The following is a 20,739-nucleotide window of genomic DNA, read 5'->3' as shown; positions in this document are numbered from 1 at the left end:
AATTGAAAAATAGTTTTTTATAAAAATAAGAAATTTTTATTTTTTGAAAACCAGTATTTTTCAAGAACAACCAACAATTAAAAACAGCAGCAACCAAACAATAAATAACCAAACAGAACCTAATTTACTTTTATTTACCAGTTAAAGTTGTTTTAATTGGTTTAAATCGCTTAAATTGTTAACCTTAATATATGTGAAAAAAAAAATCTTAAAAACTTATCGTTTAAAAAGTTTCTTATAAGTTTTGAACCAAAAAACTGAAGAAACTACTAATTTTTATGTTTATTTAATAAAAAAATTGATCATACTTATTTAATAATTCTTTGATTGTGACATCATTTCAAACAAATTTTGTGATAAATTAAAAGAGTCTCTTGCATTTCTTTTACTCATCACTATTATTTATTAAATTTTTAATGAAAATACTATTATTTATTATTTATTGATATAGGTAGTTGGTAGATATTAAATGGTTTTTCTTCAAAATAAATAGTTATAACAATGGTTTATTGATCTTAAAGGTGTTTGATTATTTTTTTTCTTTTTTTCTCTTTGTTTTTTCACTCTAAAAATGAGAGTTTTAGGTGTTTTATATGTTCCTTTTATAACTGAAAAGTTTTTTTTTATATAAAATTATGGAATCTCAACTTTTTGAAAACTTAGTTTTTTCAAACAGCAAATAGCAAATCATAACAGTAAAAAATAAACAACAGCAAACTGAAAGTAAACTGAACGTGCTATTAATCGAATGATGTAATAAGATAAAGGTTTTTGAAGCTATTAAAAATGTTAGAGTCAAATTTGATTCTTAATATATCCCTTAAATAGCTAAATATTAAATTTAAACTTATAAAATTTTAATTTCTATATGCTTAACAGAGCTGGTGGAGAAGTTTGATCGTGTGACTCACTTGTTTCGCGATCGCAAGAATTTTGCCCCTAGCTTCTTTGATCGAAATACCTGAAGGCTCGACAGTCGGACCCCTAGAGGTTGGACATAAGAGTTAACCTGCTTACAGCCACAACATCGAGATTGAGGCCCAAGCGCCAGAGGTTAAACCTTGGTTCTATGACATCAAGAGGATCGTACGCTCCCAGCTGAAGCGTCACAGAAAGAGAAGCGAATGATCCAACGGCTAGCCTTTCCTTTCAGTATATCATCGTGCAGATTCAGTTCCCCCCGGCAACCGTATCTGGAAACAACGATTAGTGGATATTGGTACTGTCACTGCACAACAAGCAAAGGATTGGGGATTTAGTGGTGTAATCTTAAGAGGTCGTGCGACATGAAGACATTGATAGCAATATGGGGGAAGTTCCCATCAGGCAACAACGGTTCTGCCTGACCCTATTTAAGCATGCATATTATGTCAGTGAAGACTTGGTGTGAAGCCTTCTAGCTTACGTTAGAAGAGCAAAAGGCTCGGGGCTAGGGTGAGCTGAGGGGGGACAGCGTAAGTGAGCGAATTGTTTGGAAAGCCAGGAAAAGGTGTTCCGGCTGAAAATGGATCTGAATGCTAACCTTCACTCCAATAGAATAGGCCTAGGTAGAAGCCCTCACTCTATCTATTGGAGTGGAGCCTGCAAAATAAAAAATAGGGCCAAGCCATCATTCTTTGGCTGCTATGTTAGCCCATTCCGGCCCGGGTCCGGTTAGGAAGTAAGTAAATTGATGATTTTTATGAAGTTCCTTTGTCTTAAGTGATCCATTCGATAGCTTCCCTGTTACCACCTTTTGGGTGATAAAAGAGATGCTACGTATAGCCCACCCAAGTCTGGTAGCTGAAAATAGGTTTTTGGCGTAACTTAGTTAGTCGTTTACCTTTGCTTTGGAAAGCGAGAAAGATGATGTTGGAAAGCGTTTAGGAAAATTGTTTTTTTTATATAAAAGGTCACATCATTCTATTAATTTAAAAAGTACAAATATATCACGAAAATAAGAAGGAATAAAACTTCCAACCCATATAAACTACATCCACAAAGAGAAGAAAATAGACTGCAAAGAGTAATAAAATGACTATAAAGAGCAATAACAACTATAAAAGGTACAAATAAAACAAATAAAGAATTCATATCCTTCTCGTACGTTGAATCCCGTTGAAAAACCTTTGTAATGCATGTTTCATCATTTAGGCTCTTCCGAACATTCGGATTTGAGTCCTTTCTGTTTTTTCAATCACGCAGATCTATAGATCTACGGACAAGATGAACCTTTTCCGTTCTTACTAAGACCGAAAAAAGATTAAATGAAAGAAATATAGTTCATATATGTAGATCTGACGGAAAAGAAGTTCAATAAGCAATTCAAAAAAATGGATTTAAAAATTAAAAACTAAAATTAAACATAGAAAAATCAGATCAGAAATAAAATCGGAAAGGTTGAAAGATAATGATGGTGATGAAGAGTTGAAGAAATGGAACTTTGAAAAAGAAAAGACGAAAAGATAGACAAGTTGGACAAAAGTGAGATGCTTTCTTTTTTTTAGTCATTTTTTTAAACCTAGCAAATTGTTAATAGGGTATAAAATAACAAATAAAATATGATAAATTTTTATTCAGGGTTAATAGATAATAATTAGAAGTAAAAATGTTAGTATTTAAAAGAAATGTCGTAATAAGTTAATTGAAAAAGCTAAAAAAGTCAGCCTTTTTAAAATTAGATTTTTGGATCCAATAACTTTTTTCAAACCTCTCTTCATCAAACATGTCTATTAAAGGTCTGACTAGTCAAAACCTATAAAGTGGTTCAAACCTCTAATTTTACTCCAAACCCTTATTTACCAAATCGGACCATTAATAACTGTATGCTGAGAGCCGCTCAGAACCAATACCTTCCCAAGGCTTAACAATTAATCTCGTGGAAAGAGACCAAGACACCAATGGCTCAAACTTAATGTGGGTGGGGCCTGGTCACTCTCTCTGTGCTTTTGCGGGTAGTTTGATTCAAGACCACAATGGCATGTGGATCACAGGCTTTGCCAAAAATATTGGATCTTGTTCAATCACTAAGGGTCCGCTTGGATGAAGGTTTCACAAGGTTCATTAAAGGGAGGTTAATTAAAGGGAGGGGAAGGGAATGGAGGGAAATGGATGGGAGGTTAGAGAACCTCCAGACCCCACCAATTTGGTGGGACTGAAATTGAAGGTTTTTGAACTTTCATTTAACCTTCATTTAAACTTAAACTCCCTCCCAAACAAGGTTAAGCAAGGTTAGAAAAATAACCTCCATTTAAACTCCTATCCAAGCAAGGTTAGAAAAATAACCTCCCTTTAATTAACCTCCACTAACCCCAATCCAAGCAGACAGTAAGGGTCTACTTGGATGGGGTTAGAGGAGGTTCATTAAATGGAGGTTATTTAGGAGTTTAAATGGAGGTTATTTTCCTAACCTTGCTTGGGAAGGAGTTTAAGTTTAAATGAAGGTTAAATGAGGGTTAAATGGAGGTTCAAAAACCTTGAAATAACCTCAATTCCAGTCCCACCAAATTGGTGGGATCTCGAGGTTCTCTAAATAATCTCCCCTCCCCTCTCCTCCCTTCCCTTCCCTTTCCTTTCCCTCCCCTTCCCTCCCCTCCCTTTAATGAACCTTATGAAACCTTCATCCAAGCAGATCCTAAGGTCGAGCTTTGGGGAATTTACGAAGATCTCTCGCTTGCTTGGTCTAAGGGTCTAAGATTTATAGAGGTGGAATCTAATAGCCAAACTGCGATCAGCCTTGTGGAGGGAGAGGATCTCAGTCCAAATGAGTTTTGTAACTTGATTGGCGTCATTAAGAAGTTGTTGAACCAAGATTGGATGGTGGTAATGTCCCACACGTACCATGAAGAAAACATAAGTGCGGACCGTTTAGCTAACCTTACCTAAGATTTCCGGTTGGGATTGTATATCCTTGATCAACCCCCCCCCCCCCCCCCCCCCCCCCCCACCCCCAATGTAATTCATGAAATCCTCCTCCAAAATGTTATGGGCGTCTCCTTTTTCAGGTTGTGCCCTTTATAGCGCTTAGGCTACTCTATCTTACAAAATCGGACCAAAGAACATTCATATGGATTTTAATGAGCAAACGACGTCACTATTAAATTTAAACTTATTAAAATTCTAAAATTTAAATTTAATAAATCTAATTTTAACAGTCAATTATCAAATACTAAGTGCTCATTGAAATCCTGGTTAAAACCGAAAAGCTTATAGTTGAGAGGTGATAATAGTAAGAGACAAGTAATTAATTTGATGTTTAAAGCGATGGTTATCAAATAGAGTATTATATTTATATTTATTCGTGGTCCCAAGCCAACCCAGGAATATACTTATTACTCAACCGTATTTGTTTGTTTTACGTTGTAATCTTCACCTTTTATATACTATTGGATTAGATCATTTGAATTTTTGATAACTTGAAAAGTCAAGTTTCAGAAATCTTAATTCAAAAAAAAGAAATCTTAATTATTCAATGTAAAATACTAATTTGCCCTTAAAATATACCAAGGGTTTAGATGTGGCAGTTGTTTATGTACACCGTATTTTAGAAGCCTTTTACTCGTTTTTTCTTTTATAAATTTAAATTCAAGCTTTTTACCTAAGTAAGAAAAATCAAGCATTTGACACGGGAATTCACTGTTTTCTTTCTTTTTCTTTAGCACCGTTTAAACTTTTCTTTCTTTTCAATCTTTTTTTCTTTATTATTTACTCTGCTTTTGTAAATTTCAATTGAAAAAACAGCCCCAGCAACTTTTTGTTTTTGTCCTTACTCTCATATTTATTTTAAAAGATTTTCAATTTTTTAAAAATAATATAAATAATTAATTAATTTTTAGTTATTTGAGAAGTTATTATTTTATATTTTTTTATAAAATTTATTATTTTATTATTAAAACTATTAATTATGATATTTAAAAACAGTGAAAATAAAGATAGTGCTCAATAAAAAAAGATTAATGAAGATGTGATACTTAGGATCCGTTTATTTTAATTATTAGTTTTTTATTATTTATGTTATTATTATTACTGCTATATTAGTTATTTTTTCTACCAAAAAATCGATGTTTCAAAATTTTATCAAATATTTTTTATCTCTTGCTTAGTATTGAAAAAAAAAAACAGTTCTAAAAATATAGAAACAAGCACCAGATCAAATTATTCATTTAGCACGCCCATAACATAATACTTAGGGGATGTTTGGTAGCTGCTTTTCGATCTCCTGTTTGCCTTTTCACTTTGAAAAGTAGAGTTTAAGGTGTTTGGTTAGACACCTCCTGTTTGCCTTTTGTAACCGAAAAGTAGCTTTTTATAAAAGCAGGGAATCCTGCTTTTTGGAACAGCAACATTTTCAAACAGCAAACAGCAAACCGTAATAGGAAACAGCAAACAGCAACAGCAAACAGCAGATAAAACAAACGGACCCTTACTCTCTTGAAAAGAAAAACTACTCTTTTTTTTTTGACGAAAATTACTCGATTTCTCCTCTATTTATTTTCTCTTTTTCAGATGATGTATTCTTTTCGGTTTGCTTAGGGTAAAGTTATTATATATATATATATATACCGTGTTGGATCAAAGTAAATTCAGATGGATCTGTAGTTGATAATTTAGCAGGGACAAGTGGAATTTTCAGAAATTGGAGAGGCTTTCCATATGGTGTTTTTGCGATGCCGTTTAGCATTTGTCTTCCTTTTGAGACGGAATTACAAGGTGTTATGCACTCCATTCGTATGGCTTGAGATAAAAGCTGAAAGAAGCTTTGGATTGAATCAGATTCAAGCTATGTTGTTAATTTGTTAAAATCAAGATTCAAGACTGTTCCTTGGCATTTCCGACAAGAGTGGATGTTTTGCCTTTCTCTTGGGTTCCTTAGCTAACCATGGTCGAACTGCTTTTTCGTTGATTTCATGGAATTCCTCGCCTTCCTTCTGCTCTTATCTTGTGTCTGATGACTTGACGGGACTACCCCAGTTTTGATTCCGCTAGTTTGTTTGTATTTTATTTCGCCTTTTTGTTTGTCCTTTATTATTTATTTTGTACGGATCTTCTCTTCTCTTTTAATAGTATTTTGGGATCGGCTCCATTTGATTCGAAGTGTGCTAATCTTGTTAGGATGCTTTGGTTCTTTTGGGTCGACCTTCAACCTTTCTAGTTAAAAAAAAAATTATCAAATAGATATTTGTGAAAACAAAATTCTTCTAAATATGGAGTGTGTGTTTTTTATTAAAAAATGACTGAAATTTTTTTGTTCTCTTAGAGCATCTCCAACAGTCTTTTAAATTGGTTCTTAAGTTAAAATTTGAGGAAGAATAAAAAATTAGCTCCAAGAGCCTTTTAGCGGCTCCTCAAATCACTAAGAGCATCTACATCCTCTCTATTAATAGAGAGTCTCTCTCCACCTATTAGTGCCTCCTAACTTCATTTTTTTTATTAATAATTTATTATTGATAAGTCTCTCTCCTCACACTATTGGTAATATAATAATAAATAATAATGAAATAATGAAATAATAAATAAGGAGTAAATATAAAGAGCATTGTTGGAGATGATATATCTTAACTACTCTTAAATTACTAAGAGTCAATTATTTATATTATTTATAGAGAGCTCACTAAGAGCATCTCCAATAGAAGGTGCCCAAAAGAGTGTCAGCTGATGTGTCATCAGGTTTGACAACTTTTAAAGGGTGTCCACTATTGGAGTGATTGTGGGTGCCAAGGAAAGTTGCCAATTTTTGGCAACCTCTTGGAAACCTTGTTTAATAATTTTTTAATATACTCTCCTAGAAATAATAAATCTGGAACATTTTATTTATAATAAAATAATAATTTATAGGATTATAGTGGCAACTTTTCAAGCAACCTCTATTGGAGCATTTTTTAAGTAAAAGTTGCCAAAAATGATGTGGATGAAAGAGATAATAAAATATTATATTTTAGTAAGTTTTGGCTCTTTTAGACACCTCTATTGGAGATGCTCTAAGAGTCTCTTGAAGATGCTCTTATGAACAAGGATTTCAAAATTAAAATAACTATCAACGACCTTAAAAATTTAAGAATTCAAAGACATGATCATATTTTATACAATTTTAATTCTTAAGATTTTTAATTTTGAGATCATTTAAGTATTGTTTTATAAAGAGGAAAAAAGTAAATGTTCAGAGAGCTAAAATTCTTAGAATGATGATTTTAGAAAATAAAAAATTCGGTTCCATAATAAATATAATCATCCTTAATTTTTAAAATTTTTCATTTTTCAGTATTTAACGGGTTTTTTTATAGTATCTGTCAAACTAAAAAATGATCATTTTACAAAACGAAAGCTTAAGTTTTTATTTGAAAAAAAAAATCTACAAATACTCATTTCATAAAATGACTTTTTTTTGTTTGTTTTTTTACTATTTTTAGTTTTTCCTTTTTTCAAAATATTAGCTTATATGTTTTTTATTTTTATGGTCTTTAGTTTGGTTTTAATTATATCGTCTTTATTTGTTTTTAATTATATCGTCTTTATTTGAGTTTTAGCGTAGAAAATTTAAATTAGAAGAAACTCTATCTAATTTCGAGCAGAAAAATAGGTTATAAATACAAAATTAAACAGAAAAAAGATGAGGATATAGTTTTGTTTTTTACTACCAAACAAAAGCATGAACAACCTAGAAAAGAAAAGATGGGTAAGCCGAATAAGCGCTCTAAGCGGCGCCGACTACATATATAAAAAAGTAAAAGAAGGTGAGCACGAAAATCAAGGATGTCCAATATCTCTGCAGTTGCTATGCATGCACAGGCCACGTCAGCTGTAGATATTGACACGTGGGGTAGACGTAGACGTAATTGCTGAATTACGATTTACGCCCTCATCTCCTGAATCCTAATCTTTTTAACCCCCATATTCCACGTGCTTTCGCGATTAGAATTGCAAATAGAGGGGAGATTATCTTACTCGATAAACGACCGTTTGGTTTATTTATGTTTATGGTTTGCTATTCCAGTTTAATGTTAAAAAAAAAACTGTTTTAAAAAAATGAATTATTTATTTTTATAAATAAGTATTTTTTATATATAAAAAACAAACAATAGGTACTTATATGTTGTTGTTACTTATAGCATAACAGCTACGTGACAACTGTGACAATTATATATATTAGTTTTTGTTTCGTGCGATGCATGGATTCATCTTAACATATAAATATTAACAAAAATATAATTTAATAATTAAAATTAATGATATAAAAGTGTTATATAAATTAAATATTATTATTTTATTTTCACATTTATTTTAAATATTTTTTTTATAAATAAATATAATAATATAATTATAATTAATATATTATATTTTTATCAGTAAAAAAAAGGAAGTGACAACTCAGCTCCATCGCTACTATTTTATATTATATATAAATTAAATATAATTTTTTATTATTATTGTCATTTTACGGTTTTGTCATGTTTTCTCCGTTCTTTTTTATGTTGTTTAAGGTTTTCTTTTATCAAAATCAATACAATATTATTATATTAATAAGACTTTTAAAATAATTAATTTACTTTTTATACTTATTTCTAAATCTCTACTTTCTATACATAATTTATCTATTTTCTTAATTTTTATAGCTTAATTAAGCTTATTTGTATTAATAGTTATATCGCTTTCCTACTATAAATAGAAATAAATTGGAGAAAACATTATAAAAAGTACATTGATAATATAAAAATTAACAAATTAAAAGTCTAAAACATCATATAGTAAAAAGCGGAGTGAATATAAAAGTCAAACATTTTCAATATAACTGTCATGTTATTATTCGTGTTAGTTTTTTGTTTAAATTATTACGGTGATTTTATAGAAATAAAAATTAAAATTCAATAATATAGTGAAACAAAATGAAATTTAGGGGTGTTTGGTTGCTCCTTTTCGGGTTCCTTTTGCCTTTTCACTTCAAAATGGAGAGTTTTAGGTGTTTAGTTAGTGACCTCCTGTTTGCCTTTTACAATTGAAAAGCAGTATTAGGTATTTGGTTAGTGATCTCATGTTTGCCTTTTACACCTGAAAAGCAGCTCTTTACAAAAGCAGAGAATCTCTGCTTTTTGGAAAAGCAGCTTTTTCCAACAGCAAACCGTAACAGCAACAACAAACAGCAACATCAAACCGTAACAATAAACAGCAACATCAAACAGTAGGCAAAACATACGGGCCCTTAAAAACATTTTTAAAACTAACTTTAAATTTCAGCAGCGTTCAATATAATTACTCCCTATCTCCTTCTTCCTCATTCACAACTCTATTATAAACAGATCAAATTTCATTTTGCTCTCTCAATTACTAAAGGAAAAAGAAAAGAGCACTTCCGTAATTCAAGTAATTTGGAGAAAAATATAATTAAGGCTAAAACATATATAAATTTCCCATCATTATACTAGCTAAAAGCAATTTTTACTTTCAACATTTTAAGTTACAGTACATAATTTACTTTTAATATTCTAAATGATATGATGAGAATTTTATAGTGCACGACTATCTAACTTTAAACATTATTAAAAAGTAAAGATAATTAATTTATTACTTTTTACATTTTTTACATATTATGAATTGTTTAATCTTTCATTTTATTTGTGGTGAAACTCTTAGCCTAGTGGTTGAGAGCTTACCTATAACTAGGAGGTCGTGAGTTCGAATCACATCCGGATTTGGTGGAGATTTTTCTTTCTATTTTAATGTAAGCGCTATGTGCGCAAAGTTTTTTTTTAAAAAAATCTTTAATTTTATTTTATTTAATAATTATTTTTTAAAATATTAAATTATTAAACAGTTTAATTTTTCTATACTAAACTAATTATTAAATAAAATAAAAATTAAAAACAAAAAATATATTATTAAAATATAAAGATTAAATAATATGTTAGGTTCTTTCAAAAAAAAATGTTAGGTAAAAATATAAAGAAATAGACTATTTAACTTTAAAAATATAGGATGAGATTTAGATTTGTACTTATTATTTTTATGAAGTGTGCTGATTTATACCACTTAGGGGAGCATCTTTAAGAGATTCATTTGTTGGATTTTTTCGACCGAGCTTAAGTCAACTTCAAGAAACTTAGAGCATTTTAAATAGAAAATACTTGGAAAAATGTTTATTTCTTTTAGGTTATTTCTTTTGCAACTACGTAAATCTAGTGATCTACCATTTTCGGACTTGTTAAATTGGAAAATGATAGAAACAAAAAGATTGTAGAAAAGAGATACTTATGAACTCCAATTAAAATAAAATTAATAATAAAAGAAGGAAAAAATAAGAAAACCAAATTGGTGTCAGAAGGAAGAAGGAAGACAAGGTTCATTCATTATCTTCCTAAAAGTAGATAACAACAATCCGAAGTTTGATGTCGATAAGGAAGAAACTCGAAGTAGTCGAGGAAGCTGATGCGGCGCATCTCCCTCTGGGATCGGGTCCGTACGAAGGAAGTCGGAGGAAGAACCAAGCACGAGCAACAAGCGAGTAAAGACCCAAAACAGTGCCACACAACACACCAGCAACTCGGGCACGCTCCGCGTGGGTTAAAGCACGCTCCACGTGAAGAAAGGTTTGATCCGGAGAAAAGTTCAGCTGCCAATCTACGCGCCGCGTATGTTTGGGCACGCTCCGCGTAGAATGAATACTGATCCAGAGAGAAGTCCAGGAGGTCACATACGCTCCGCGTACCTTCGTTTTAAGGAACTTGCTCCTTACTCCAGCTACCTCCTTATTTACAACCCATGCCACTCCTTATTTACCATCCATGCCACCCCTTTGTATTTAACCCATTTTACCCTTATCTTATTATTTTAAGTAGTTATGTTCTTTGCCCTTTATTGTAATTTGGTAATTATTTTTTAGATGATATAAATTCATCTCTTTATCATTGTAATAGTTAACTTTTATCAATACAAAATATATCATCTTTTTAAAGAAGTGTTTGTTAAGGTTTTCACCTTCAACAATGGGGGATCTTTGATTTCCTACGAATTTAGTCTGTAAAACCCGGGATTCACTCCTTCTAGTTTAGCTATAGAAAAACGTGTTTGTTAGTTTACGATTAAAACTAACACGTCCCGAAACCGATCCATATCAGTAGCTGGTGGATTGAGGGTTACTGTGTCGGTGAAAACGGACGATATCATATTAGATTATGGCGAAGAGATGACAGATCCAAAGAAAAGGAAAAAGATACTAGCAATTCTTTGTTTCGAATAGAAAGCCAAATCACTATTAAAATCATCCATTAGATTTCTGAACTAACTGAAAAAACATTAAATAAATCCTCATTGAAAATCAATTCGGTTAAACAATTTTACATTTTTTTTTTCTAAACTCATTTTGAGCCAATAAAAAAATAATTACAGTATATATCAAATAATCACACTTTCTTTTTTTTTTGTTAGAAATAATCACACTTTTTAATTTTAATAGTCAAATGAGTGTTATTGCCTTTATTTTTTTGATATACTATTTTTTCTTTTTTAGGTTTAGTTTGTACGTTTCTTTGTTTGGACTCTATATAATTTTTCTTTGCTTAGTACGTTATTTGTCCATGAGTTTATCTAAAAAATTTGATTGAGCTCTTAAACTTTTAAAATATTTTCATTGGTCTCTAAATTTATATAAAATATTCAATCAGTCCTTTAAACTTGCGTAAAATGTAATCAATTGATTATTCGATTGAAAAAAAATAATTTAAATGTGGAAGATGTATTCCACGTGCCTTAGAATGTTATTACACAATTCAAGAATAAATTAATAATAAAGTTATTACTTGCTCAACTATAAACCTTATATTCTCTAATATTACAACCGTATACCCCTGATCTTGATTGTTTTATTTTTTTAAGAGGTATGCAATACATTTGCATTTAACTTACTTTTTTTGCAACTGAGTAATTAATTAATTATATTTTATGCAAGTGAGGGAGCTAACTGAATATTCAATGGGCTATCAAGGCACTTTGAAAGTTTAGAGAGAATCAAACTTTTTAGACAAGCTTAGAGGGACTAATGATGTATTAAGCCTTTTTATTTTCATATGATATTGCATCTGCTTTCCATAAAAAAAAAAAAATATTTGTACATTTTTCGAGTTTTGTAAACCAGATTTTTAATATATAAAACGTTAATAAGATATAAATCCAGTGGTCAAGAAATTATCATCTTCTTTATCAATATTTTGTGGTTCTTTTCTGGCTTTTAAAGCTTGTTCTTTGTTTTATTTGGTTTTTTCTTTATTGAATAGATTTTGTAATTGATTATTGAATAAATTTTGTAATTGATCTACATTTGTTACTTTATTCTTTACTTATATTTTTGTATTCTTTATTTTTATAGGTAGTTGTGGTACATGTTCGGGACTAAGGCTTTGTTGTTGTTGTTGTTGTTGTGGTACATGTTCCAATATAAGTGATTGTCTTCAGTCTGTCTATATGAATTATTATATTTCTATTTATCGAAAACAGAAGAACTTTGTTTATCATCACATAGATCTGACTCATTGCAAAATGATGAAGCCATTATAGAAAAAAAAATTATGAAGTCGATTCTGAATGGAGTGTATTTCTGCCGTTATGCTAAAAACAGTTTTAAATAATACTTATTGATGTGTCATGATTTATGATAATTGAAAATGCATGTTTAGGACCTGTTTGGTTTAGCTGTGGCAGTTGCTGTTAACTGTTTGCAGTTGCAGTAAGCTGTTAGCTATTTATTAATAGCTTTTAATTATTAGTGTTTAGTAAAATTATATTGAACTGTTGCTGTTCGGATTTAAAATGTATAAATTGGACATGTTTTAAATTAATCAATGATGAAATTATAAAAAGGGTAAATAATTTATTAGTCCTTTAGTTTTTACCTAACACACTGCTTAGTCCCTCTATTTTGAGAAATACATTATAAGGTCCCTAACTTTTGCCAATATTAACCCTTTGGTCCTTTTGTCTAGTTTTTTTAGACTTGAAATCGTTATATTTTAACATAAACAGATATATATATATAAAATAACAGAGTAACCTGGTCAACTTGTATTATACTGTGGTTGTATTAAAAGCTAAGATATGTTCAGTTAAAAATCTAAAAAAATAGATAAAAGGACCACAAGGTTATTATTGGTAAAAGATAGGGACCTTAAAATGTGTTTTTCAAAATAGGAGGACTAAACAGTGTTTTAGGTAAAAATTAGAGGACTAATAAATTATTTACCCTTATAAAAAAGAAAATGTGAAAAAATGTCTATAATGTTTACAACTAGAAATAATTTTACTCTTAACATCTAAAATAGTGCAATTTTACCTATAATGTTGACAGCTAAAAGCAATTTTTACCTCTAACATTGGCAAGTTAGATCGATTTCAAATATTATTAGAAAACATAGATATTTTATTTCTTATTCTACACTAATTGCACATATCAGTAAACAAATTTCATATTTTTTTGTGATTTAATAATAAAATTGAAAATTAATATTTATAAATTCGGTGAAATATTTGAAATTTTATTGTCCAACTCGTATAAAAGACAATATATTTTTTTTTCTTAAAAAAAATTCACGTCTAATTATATGTTTGTAATATGAAGTAATATGTTACTAACGATGATAAAATGATGCACATGTGAAGTGTAGTATGAAAAAAAACAGTTTAATAAATCATGAGTAAATTTCAAATAAAACCCTCGTGGTTTCACTAATTTTCAGATAAAGGACTATAGTTTATTTTTTATCAAAACGATGACTGAGGTTTCGCACTCGGATTAATGCTATTAAAACCATCTTTAATGTCCTGAAAATAAAAATTTTCAAGAATTAAAGTTGTTCAATGTCATATTTTTTATGGAACTACATTTTCGATTTTCGAAAATCATATTTTTTAGAACTTTCTCTCTCTAAACATTAACTCTCTCTTTGTTTACCAAACATCGTCAAAATTATCTTAAAATAAAAAAGTTGAAGAATTAAAGTTGCTTAGAATATTAGTAGTTCTTAAAATATGTTATTTTTGAAGTCGTCAATGATGATTTTAATAATATCAATCGAAAAAGTCATTATTTTGCTAAAGTTGAAAACCTCAATTATCGTTTTGACAAAAAGTAAACCGCAATCCTTTATCTGAAAATTAGTGAAACCACATGAGTTTTATTTGAAATTCACCCATAAATTATTTTTCAAATTGACCAACTTGTCAATGTTATGGGTAAAATTAATTTTGACTATAAATATTAGGGGTATAATTGTACCATTTTAGACGTTAAAGGTAAAATTGCTGATAGCTATAAATGTTAGGGGTATTTTGCACCTTATCCTATTATAAAATAAAAAATGTGTTACATAAATTAATAAAAATAATCTATATAAGAAATAAAATTTTATTGAACGCAACAAAACATTGTTCTTCCGTTAATTATGTTGTAGAAATATGAATAATGTTAAAGAATAAACATATTTTATGGAAATAAGAAGGATAATTTTAACAATAACATATAACTACAAACAACTGTTTATGAAAAGCTCCAAATAGGAACTTTTTGTGAAATCCTCTAAAACGCTGTAGTTTGCAGAGAAAATGCTAAACGTTGCGATTATATAAACCTAACCAAACACAATATTTTCTACGTTTTGGAGTGAAACGCTCAATGCTCCTCCGAAAAGGTGAAAGAAACACCCTTAAGCTTTTCTGATTTATTTGTAGATTGTAATATTCATAAAGATTTACTATTTTTTATATGAATAAAAAATTATTTTTTTTTTCTAAAAAATATAGAAAAACTTAATACGTTAATATTAATATTGTATAATTTGATTATTATATATAAAATTTCTACCAAAATAACCACCTAACTAATTTCATACCTTACCAATTTTTTTTAAAAAAATAATTCATCTTCCTAATCGGTAGACACTTCTTATAAAAGTAAAAAAAAAAAAAATATTACCTATAAAAGAAAAAATTTCAGTTTTTGATAAATGGACCGTTTTTGTCGACAAAAATAAAAAAAGATAGTTGAGATATCAAATAACAGCCATTTAATCCACCTTATTAGAGTGTAGACCCATGACTATGAATGGCCAAACTACCCACCAAAAATGAATTTTGTTGGTTAAGATTACGTGTCCATAATCAAAGATTATAGTAATTATAGTTTTTATTTTTGAAATAATTATAATTATAGATTTTATTAAAAGAAAAAGTAAAAAGCAGAAATAGAAACACAAAATGATGAAATAAAACAACTGGCCAAACTTGGAGGGGAGCGAAAGCAAACCACATGATTGCATATATTTGGAAAATTATTTATTTTAATAACCCCCCCTAACACGATGGCCCCCGCAACGGACTTCAAAGTCATTATTCAAATTTAGTTAATTGACAGGAAAGCAAAATCCATCTTGCACCCAAAATAAATTTATTTAATTAAAGAATTTTGAAAAAGCAAGAGCCCCGTGATCCATCTTTTTAAGGACTCCTCCGCTCTCCACGCTGCCATGTCACTATCTTAATATTTTATTCAAGACGCAATATCTCTTTTCTCCCCCCACTATATATCTCCTTCTCCTTTCTCTTTCCCTCTTCTCCACATAATCTTTATTTTCTCTTCAACCAAACACTCCTTTTCTCTTTCTACTCTGCTCACTGTTCATCCTCAATAAACACCAAAATCTTCTCTGATTCTCTTGTCCCCTCCTTAACCAAACTCCACTTTTCCTCTTTGTTTTCTCTCCAATGGATAGCAGGAAGCGTCTCAGGGATGACTCGCTTGATTCTCAACTTGCCGGAGTTGATTTTTCCGTCCAATCTGAGAACTCTGTCGATTTGGATGTGGTTAAGCCTGATAATAATGACAGCGGGATTCAGTCTAATGACTCATCTGGAGACCTGCCTGAGGCGAAGCGGATCCATGTAGATTTTTTTAGCATTCTCGATGACTCTGACGAACCGGCTATTCAAGGTCTTGACTCGGTTATCCGAAGTTTTGAGGAAGAAATTCTTGTTTCTCTCTCCGGTCCGCCGTCGGTGGAGACGGAAGTTGCGTCGGTCGGTGAAGGTTCTCATCCTGATCTAGGTTACCTTTTTGAGGCCTCGGATGATGAACTTGGCTTGCCGCCGACGTTTTCCGGTGAAATAGAGAAGGTTGCCGGTGAATATGTAACTGCCGAAACGAGCGGATCTGACGCCGCTGGCGTCGGCGGGATTTTAGGTTTTGAAGATCAGATAGCTTCCTATGATTCGTTTGATTTTGGATTGCCAGACGGGCCTGTTAGTCACAGTTATAATGATACCGGCGATTTTGTAACCTTAGGTGGTTTGTTTAACTACACGGACGATAATTATGTTGCGGCCGACATATCGGGAGTGCAGTGGCAGCCGGAGTCTCTGTCTGCCTTGTAGGTAGGAAAAGGACGAAAGAAACGTATCGTGACATTCGCTGTTTTGACGGTTGATGAGACGTTTTTCTAAGCAAATTTGCTTGTCCATCTAGCCTAGCCTAGGTTGTAAATTTGGAACTGAAAAAGAAAAGAAATTAATCGCAGACACTGTATATTCAAATTATTAATTTATTATTAAACAAAACTGTAAAGTAATTAATTTATACATAAAAGTTAAAATTCATGATATATTTTGTTAATATTTTTTATATAATTATAACTTACATTTTAATTTTTCTAAATAACTTAATTTAAATTAAGGGGTATATATCTCAATTGATGTTTTGGTTTTTTAAGTTTTTCTGATTTAACTTATTTTTAACCATTCTTAAGCAATTCATTCTTCTTAAGCAATTCGCTCTTTTTCATTGGATTATGCTCAACATACAAAGGCATATATTTATTTAGGTAACAAGTTTAATCAGAGAAGAGAGATAACGTAAATAAGCCTTTGATTTGTTTGAGAGTATTAATTAAGGTTTCATGTGATTAAAAATAGAAACTAATTTTGAGATTCTATACATGTCATTCATATTAGTTTAGTTTTGAGAGTATTAATTTAGGTTTCACGTATATACTATTTTGGGATTCTATGTGTTATTCATATTAGTTTATTAAGTTCGTGAAATGATAAAAGGGCAATCCAAACATCTTAAGTCTATACACGTTTAAAAAATAGCCAATTTTGTATCATTCATATTAATTTGTTAAGTTTGTGAAATGATAAAAGGGCAATCCAAGCATCTTAGGCTTGTCTCTCAATTGTACATGACGAATTAATATGAAATATGTTACATTTCGTTATCAAGATTTAAGTTGATATTTTTTTAACGTTAAACCTATATTGGTGCTATTATGTACATAAAATACTTTACTAACAACCTTAAACTTATTTTGGTATTTTATTCCTAAAAAAATTATAATTTTTTTTGAACAATTTTTTACATATATATATATTTTTTTTTTTTGGTAGAAATTTTTTACATATATATAAATCATGTGAAGTTCATCTTTTTTGAACAATTTTTTTTTATGTAAGTTCAAGCAAGTAGAAGTTTTTATTTCTTAAACAAATATTTGAATAGTGTATTAAGGCACATTCTAACTTCTTTCTGTATTAATCGTATATATTAATTACTTTATTTTTTTTTAAGAAACCAACAAAAAAATAAAGTGCTATCCTCTTCTCCTTCCTTCCTCTTCCCCTCCTCTTCTTCTTCCTTCCTCTTCCCCTTTTGTTCTCTGCCAAACGTATTAGATTTATGTATTTTTTATTTTTATTTTTTTTCTTTTTAATCTATTTATATATTTTATCGGATATTTTTATCCGTCTGAATTGTAACTGCTTTCTACTATTCTGCCGTTTCTACTTTCTTTCCGATTTAGTAAGAATGGAAACAGTTTATCTTATTCGTATATCAATAAATCTACGTAGTTGCAACAAAAGAAATTACTCAGATTCAAATGTCCAAAATGACCTAAATATTGAAATTTGGATGAAATCTACTTTTCTATAGATTTCGATTTACGAAAAATATATATTTCATATATGTTTTATGTTTTTTATGCCTTTATTGCATTTTTTGCTCCATAATTATTTTAATCTTTTTATAGATCAAATCTTGTAAGTTTACTTACCGTTATTTTGTTGCTGTATTTATTTATTGTAGTTTGATAAAACATTTTCATAATAAAAAAATCGTATATATTAATTCTCTACTTTTTTTTTTTTTTGAAGCAATTCTCTACTTTTTTTTAAGTGTCCTCCTTTATATTTGCATTTATTATTTATTATTTTATCTATTTATTTTTATGTTTTTTTTTACTTTAATTTTGTTTGAAATCAAATCTCATTTTACTCTTTTTTTTCATTTTTTTATAATTGTCGGTATAGATTTATTAGTAGAAAATATATATCCGTTTGATTCGAATTTGGATTTGAATTTGGTTTGTATATTTTACAATTCTCCTCCGACGTTGAAATCGACAATCTCCAACCCAATATTAAATTAATGGTGTCTTTTTTTTTTATATCAATAGGTTCTTCCGGACATTCGGATCTGAGTCGTTTCTGTTCTTGTAACCATGCAGATCTATAGATCTACGGACAAGATTAACATTTTTCGCTCTTGCTAAAACCGAAAGAAGAATAAAAGAAAGAAATATAGCTAATAGGTGTAGATCTGAAAGAAAAAGAAGTTCAATAAGATATATAGACTTCAAACCAATAAAAAAATCTAAAACTACAAACAAAGACTAAAACATAAATGGGAGGAGGAAGACAAACTTTCTTTTGATGAATACAAGTTTTTTTCATCAAATTTGATTTTGAAAAAAATAACTTGATGTAACATCAAATATTATTTTATTATTATTTTTTTTGCTTTTTTTATACATAAATATTGTTATTGTATATTTTGTTCTATATTATTAATATTCGAAAGAAATTTTGTGTTTGTAGAAAAAAAAGGATTAAAGTAGAAACACTGTAGCAACATTAAAATAGAGAGAAAATGAAAAAAATAATGTTTGATGTAATAAAAATAAGGGAGAATTATTAAACTAGCACTTTTTAAGGGGTTAGTTTACATTTAGGGAGAATTACTAAACTAGCACTTTTTAAGAGGTTAGTTTATATTTATAGCTCCTTTCGAATAAATTTTCAAAACTAACATATTTCAACATATAACTTCCAAGTTTGCCATCGTTTTCTTCCTAATCATAACTTTGTGTCTTTGTTTTTCCCTCTCTCTTTCTTTCTCACGCTCTCTCTCTAAAGAACAAAACAATCAACAGAACGATTACGAATACTACAACAATCAATCCAACCCACATTTCATATGATCATATAAGTTTTTCATTGGTTTTTAGTTTCATTGAAAAGATTTAAAGCTTAATTCATTCATCGTTAAGATCTAGCAGGTTGTTTCTCTACACCGCAATGTATATTGTTTTTCTTCATTTTTCAAGTTTTTCCTGATCGTGCGAACCCCAAAAATAGTGGCATTGTTGTCTGAAAATACATTTTGGTTGGAATATCAGTTTCAGATCTTTTCCTCACAGTGTCGATATCTGTCGGTTTCGACAGGATATCTATCGATATTGTATTTGTTGATATTTGTCGATGTCCTGTCGATATCGACAGATATCGTACTGTCGGAGATAAATCTGAAACTGATATTCCAACCAAAATGTATTTTCAAACAACAATGCTACTGTTTTTGGGGTTCACACGATCAGTAAAAACATGAAAAAGGAAGAGAAACAATATACATCGGGTTGTAGAGAAACAACCTGCTAGATCTTAACGATGAATGGACTAAGCTTTAAATCTTTTCAATGAAACTAAAAACCAATGAAAAACTTATATGATTGTAGAAATCTTGTTATATGAACTGTGGGTTGGATTGATTATTGCAGTATTCGTAGTCGTTCTGTAGATTGTTTTGTTCTTTAGAGAGAGAGAGCGAGAGAAAGAGAGAGAGGTGGAAAGACAAATACACAAAGTTATGATTAAGAAGAAGACGAGGAAAAACTTGGAAGTTATCTGTTGAAATATGTTAGTTTTGGGAATTTATTTGAAAAGGACTGTAAATGTAAAGGAGAATTCCAAAACTAGCACATTTTAAGGGGGTAGTTTACATTTCTAGCTCCTTTTAAAAAACTAACTAAAACTAACACATTTCAATAAGTAACTTCCAAGTTTACCATTGTCTTCTTTCTTAATATAACTGTGTGTTTTATCTTTCCCCCCTCTCTCTTTCTAGCGCTCTCTCTCTCTAAAGAACAGAACAATCTACAGAACGACTACGAATACTACAACAATCAATCCAACCCACAGTTCCTTCAACAAAATTTCTACAATCATATAAGTTTTTCATTGGTTTTTAGTTTTATTGAAAAGATTTAAAGCTTAATCCATTCATCGTTAAGATCTAACAGAAATCGACCAATACAATATCGATGGATATCGACATGATATCGACACTGTAGGAGAAAAATGTCTGAAACTGATATTTCAACCAAAATGTATTTTTAGACAATAATACCACTGTTTTTGGGGTTCGCACGATCAGTAAAAACATGAAAAATGAAGAGAAACAATATAAATTGGTTTGTAGAGAAACAACATGCTAGATCTTAACGATGAATGAACTAACCTTTCAAGCAGAGGTTCAACGCCTTACCATTCGGACCAACCCTCATTGGCTTTAAAGCTAAATAATTTATTATTTAGTATTAATTTTTATTTTATTTAACAATTTAATTTAATTTATAGATTTGTTTAATTATTAAATATTTAAAAAATTAAATAAAA

General features: G+C 29.9%; 1 protein-coding gene across 1 annotated transcript; it reads left to right on the top strand.

Annotated features, from left to right (window-relative positions):
• The first annotated feature begins 15,506 nt into the window (after positions 1-15,506).
• LOC136217935 (uncharacterized) lies at positions 15,507-16,610 on the top strand. The gene has a single exon (XM_066004641.1). The coding sequence runs from the start codon at positions 15,718-15,720 to the stop codon at positions 16,381-16,383; it is 666 nt and encodes a 221-aa protein (XP_065860713.1). The 5' UTR covers positions 15,507-15,717; the 3' UTR covers positions 16,384-16,610.
• Positions 16,611-20,739: the final 4,129 nt, after the last annotated feature.

Source organism: Euphorbia lathyris, chromosome 2, assembly GCF_963576675.1.
Source record: "Euphorbia lathyris chromosome 2, ddEupLath1.1, whole genome shotgun sequence".
Lineage (NCBI taxonomy): Eukaryota > Viridiplantae > Streptophyta > Magnoliopsida > Malpighiales > Euphorbiaceae > Euphorbia > Euphorbia lathyris.
Note: the sequence above shows the minus strand (reverse complement) of the source record. Positions and strands in the feature narration are given on the sequence as shown.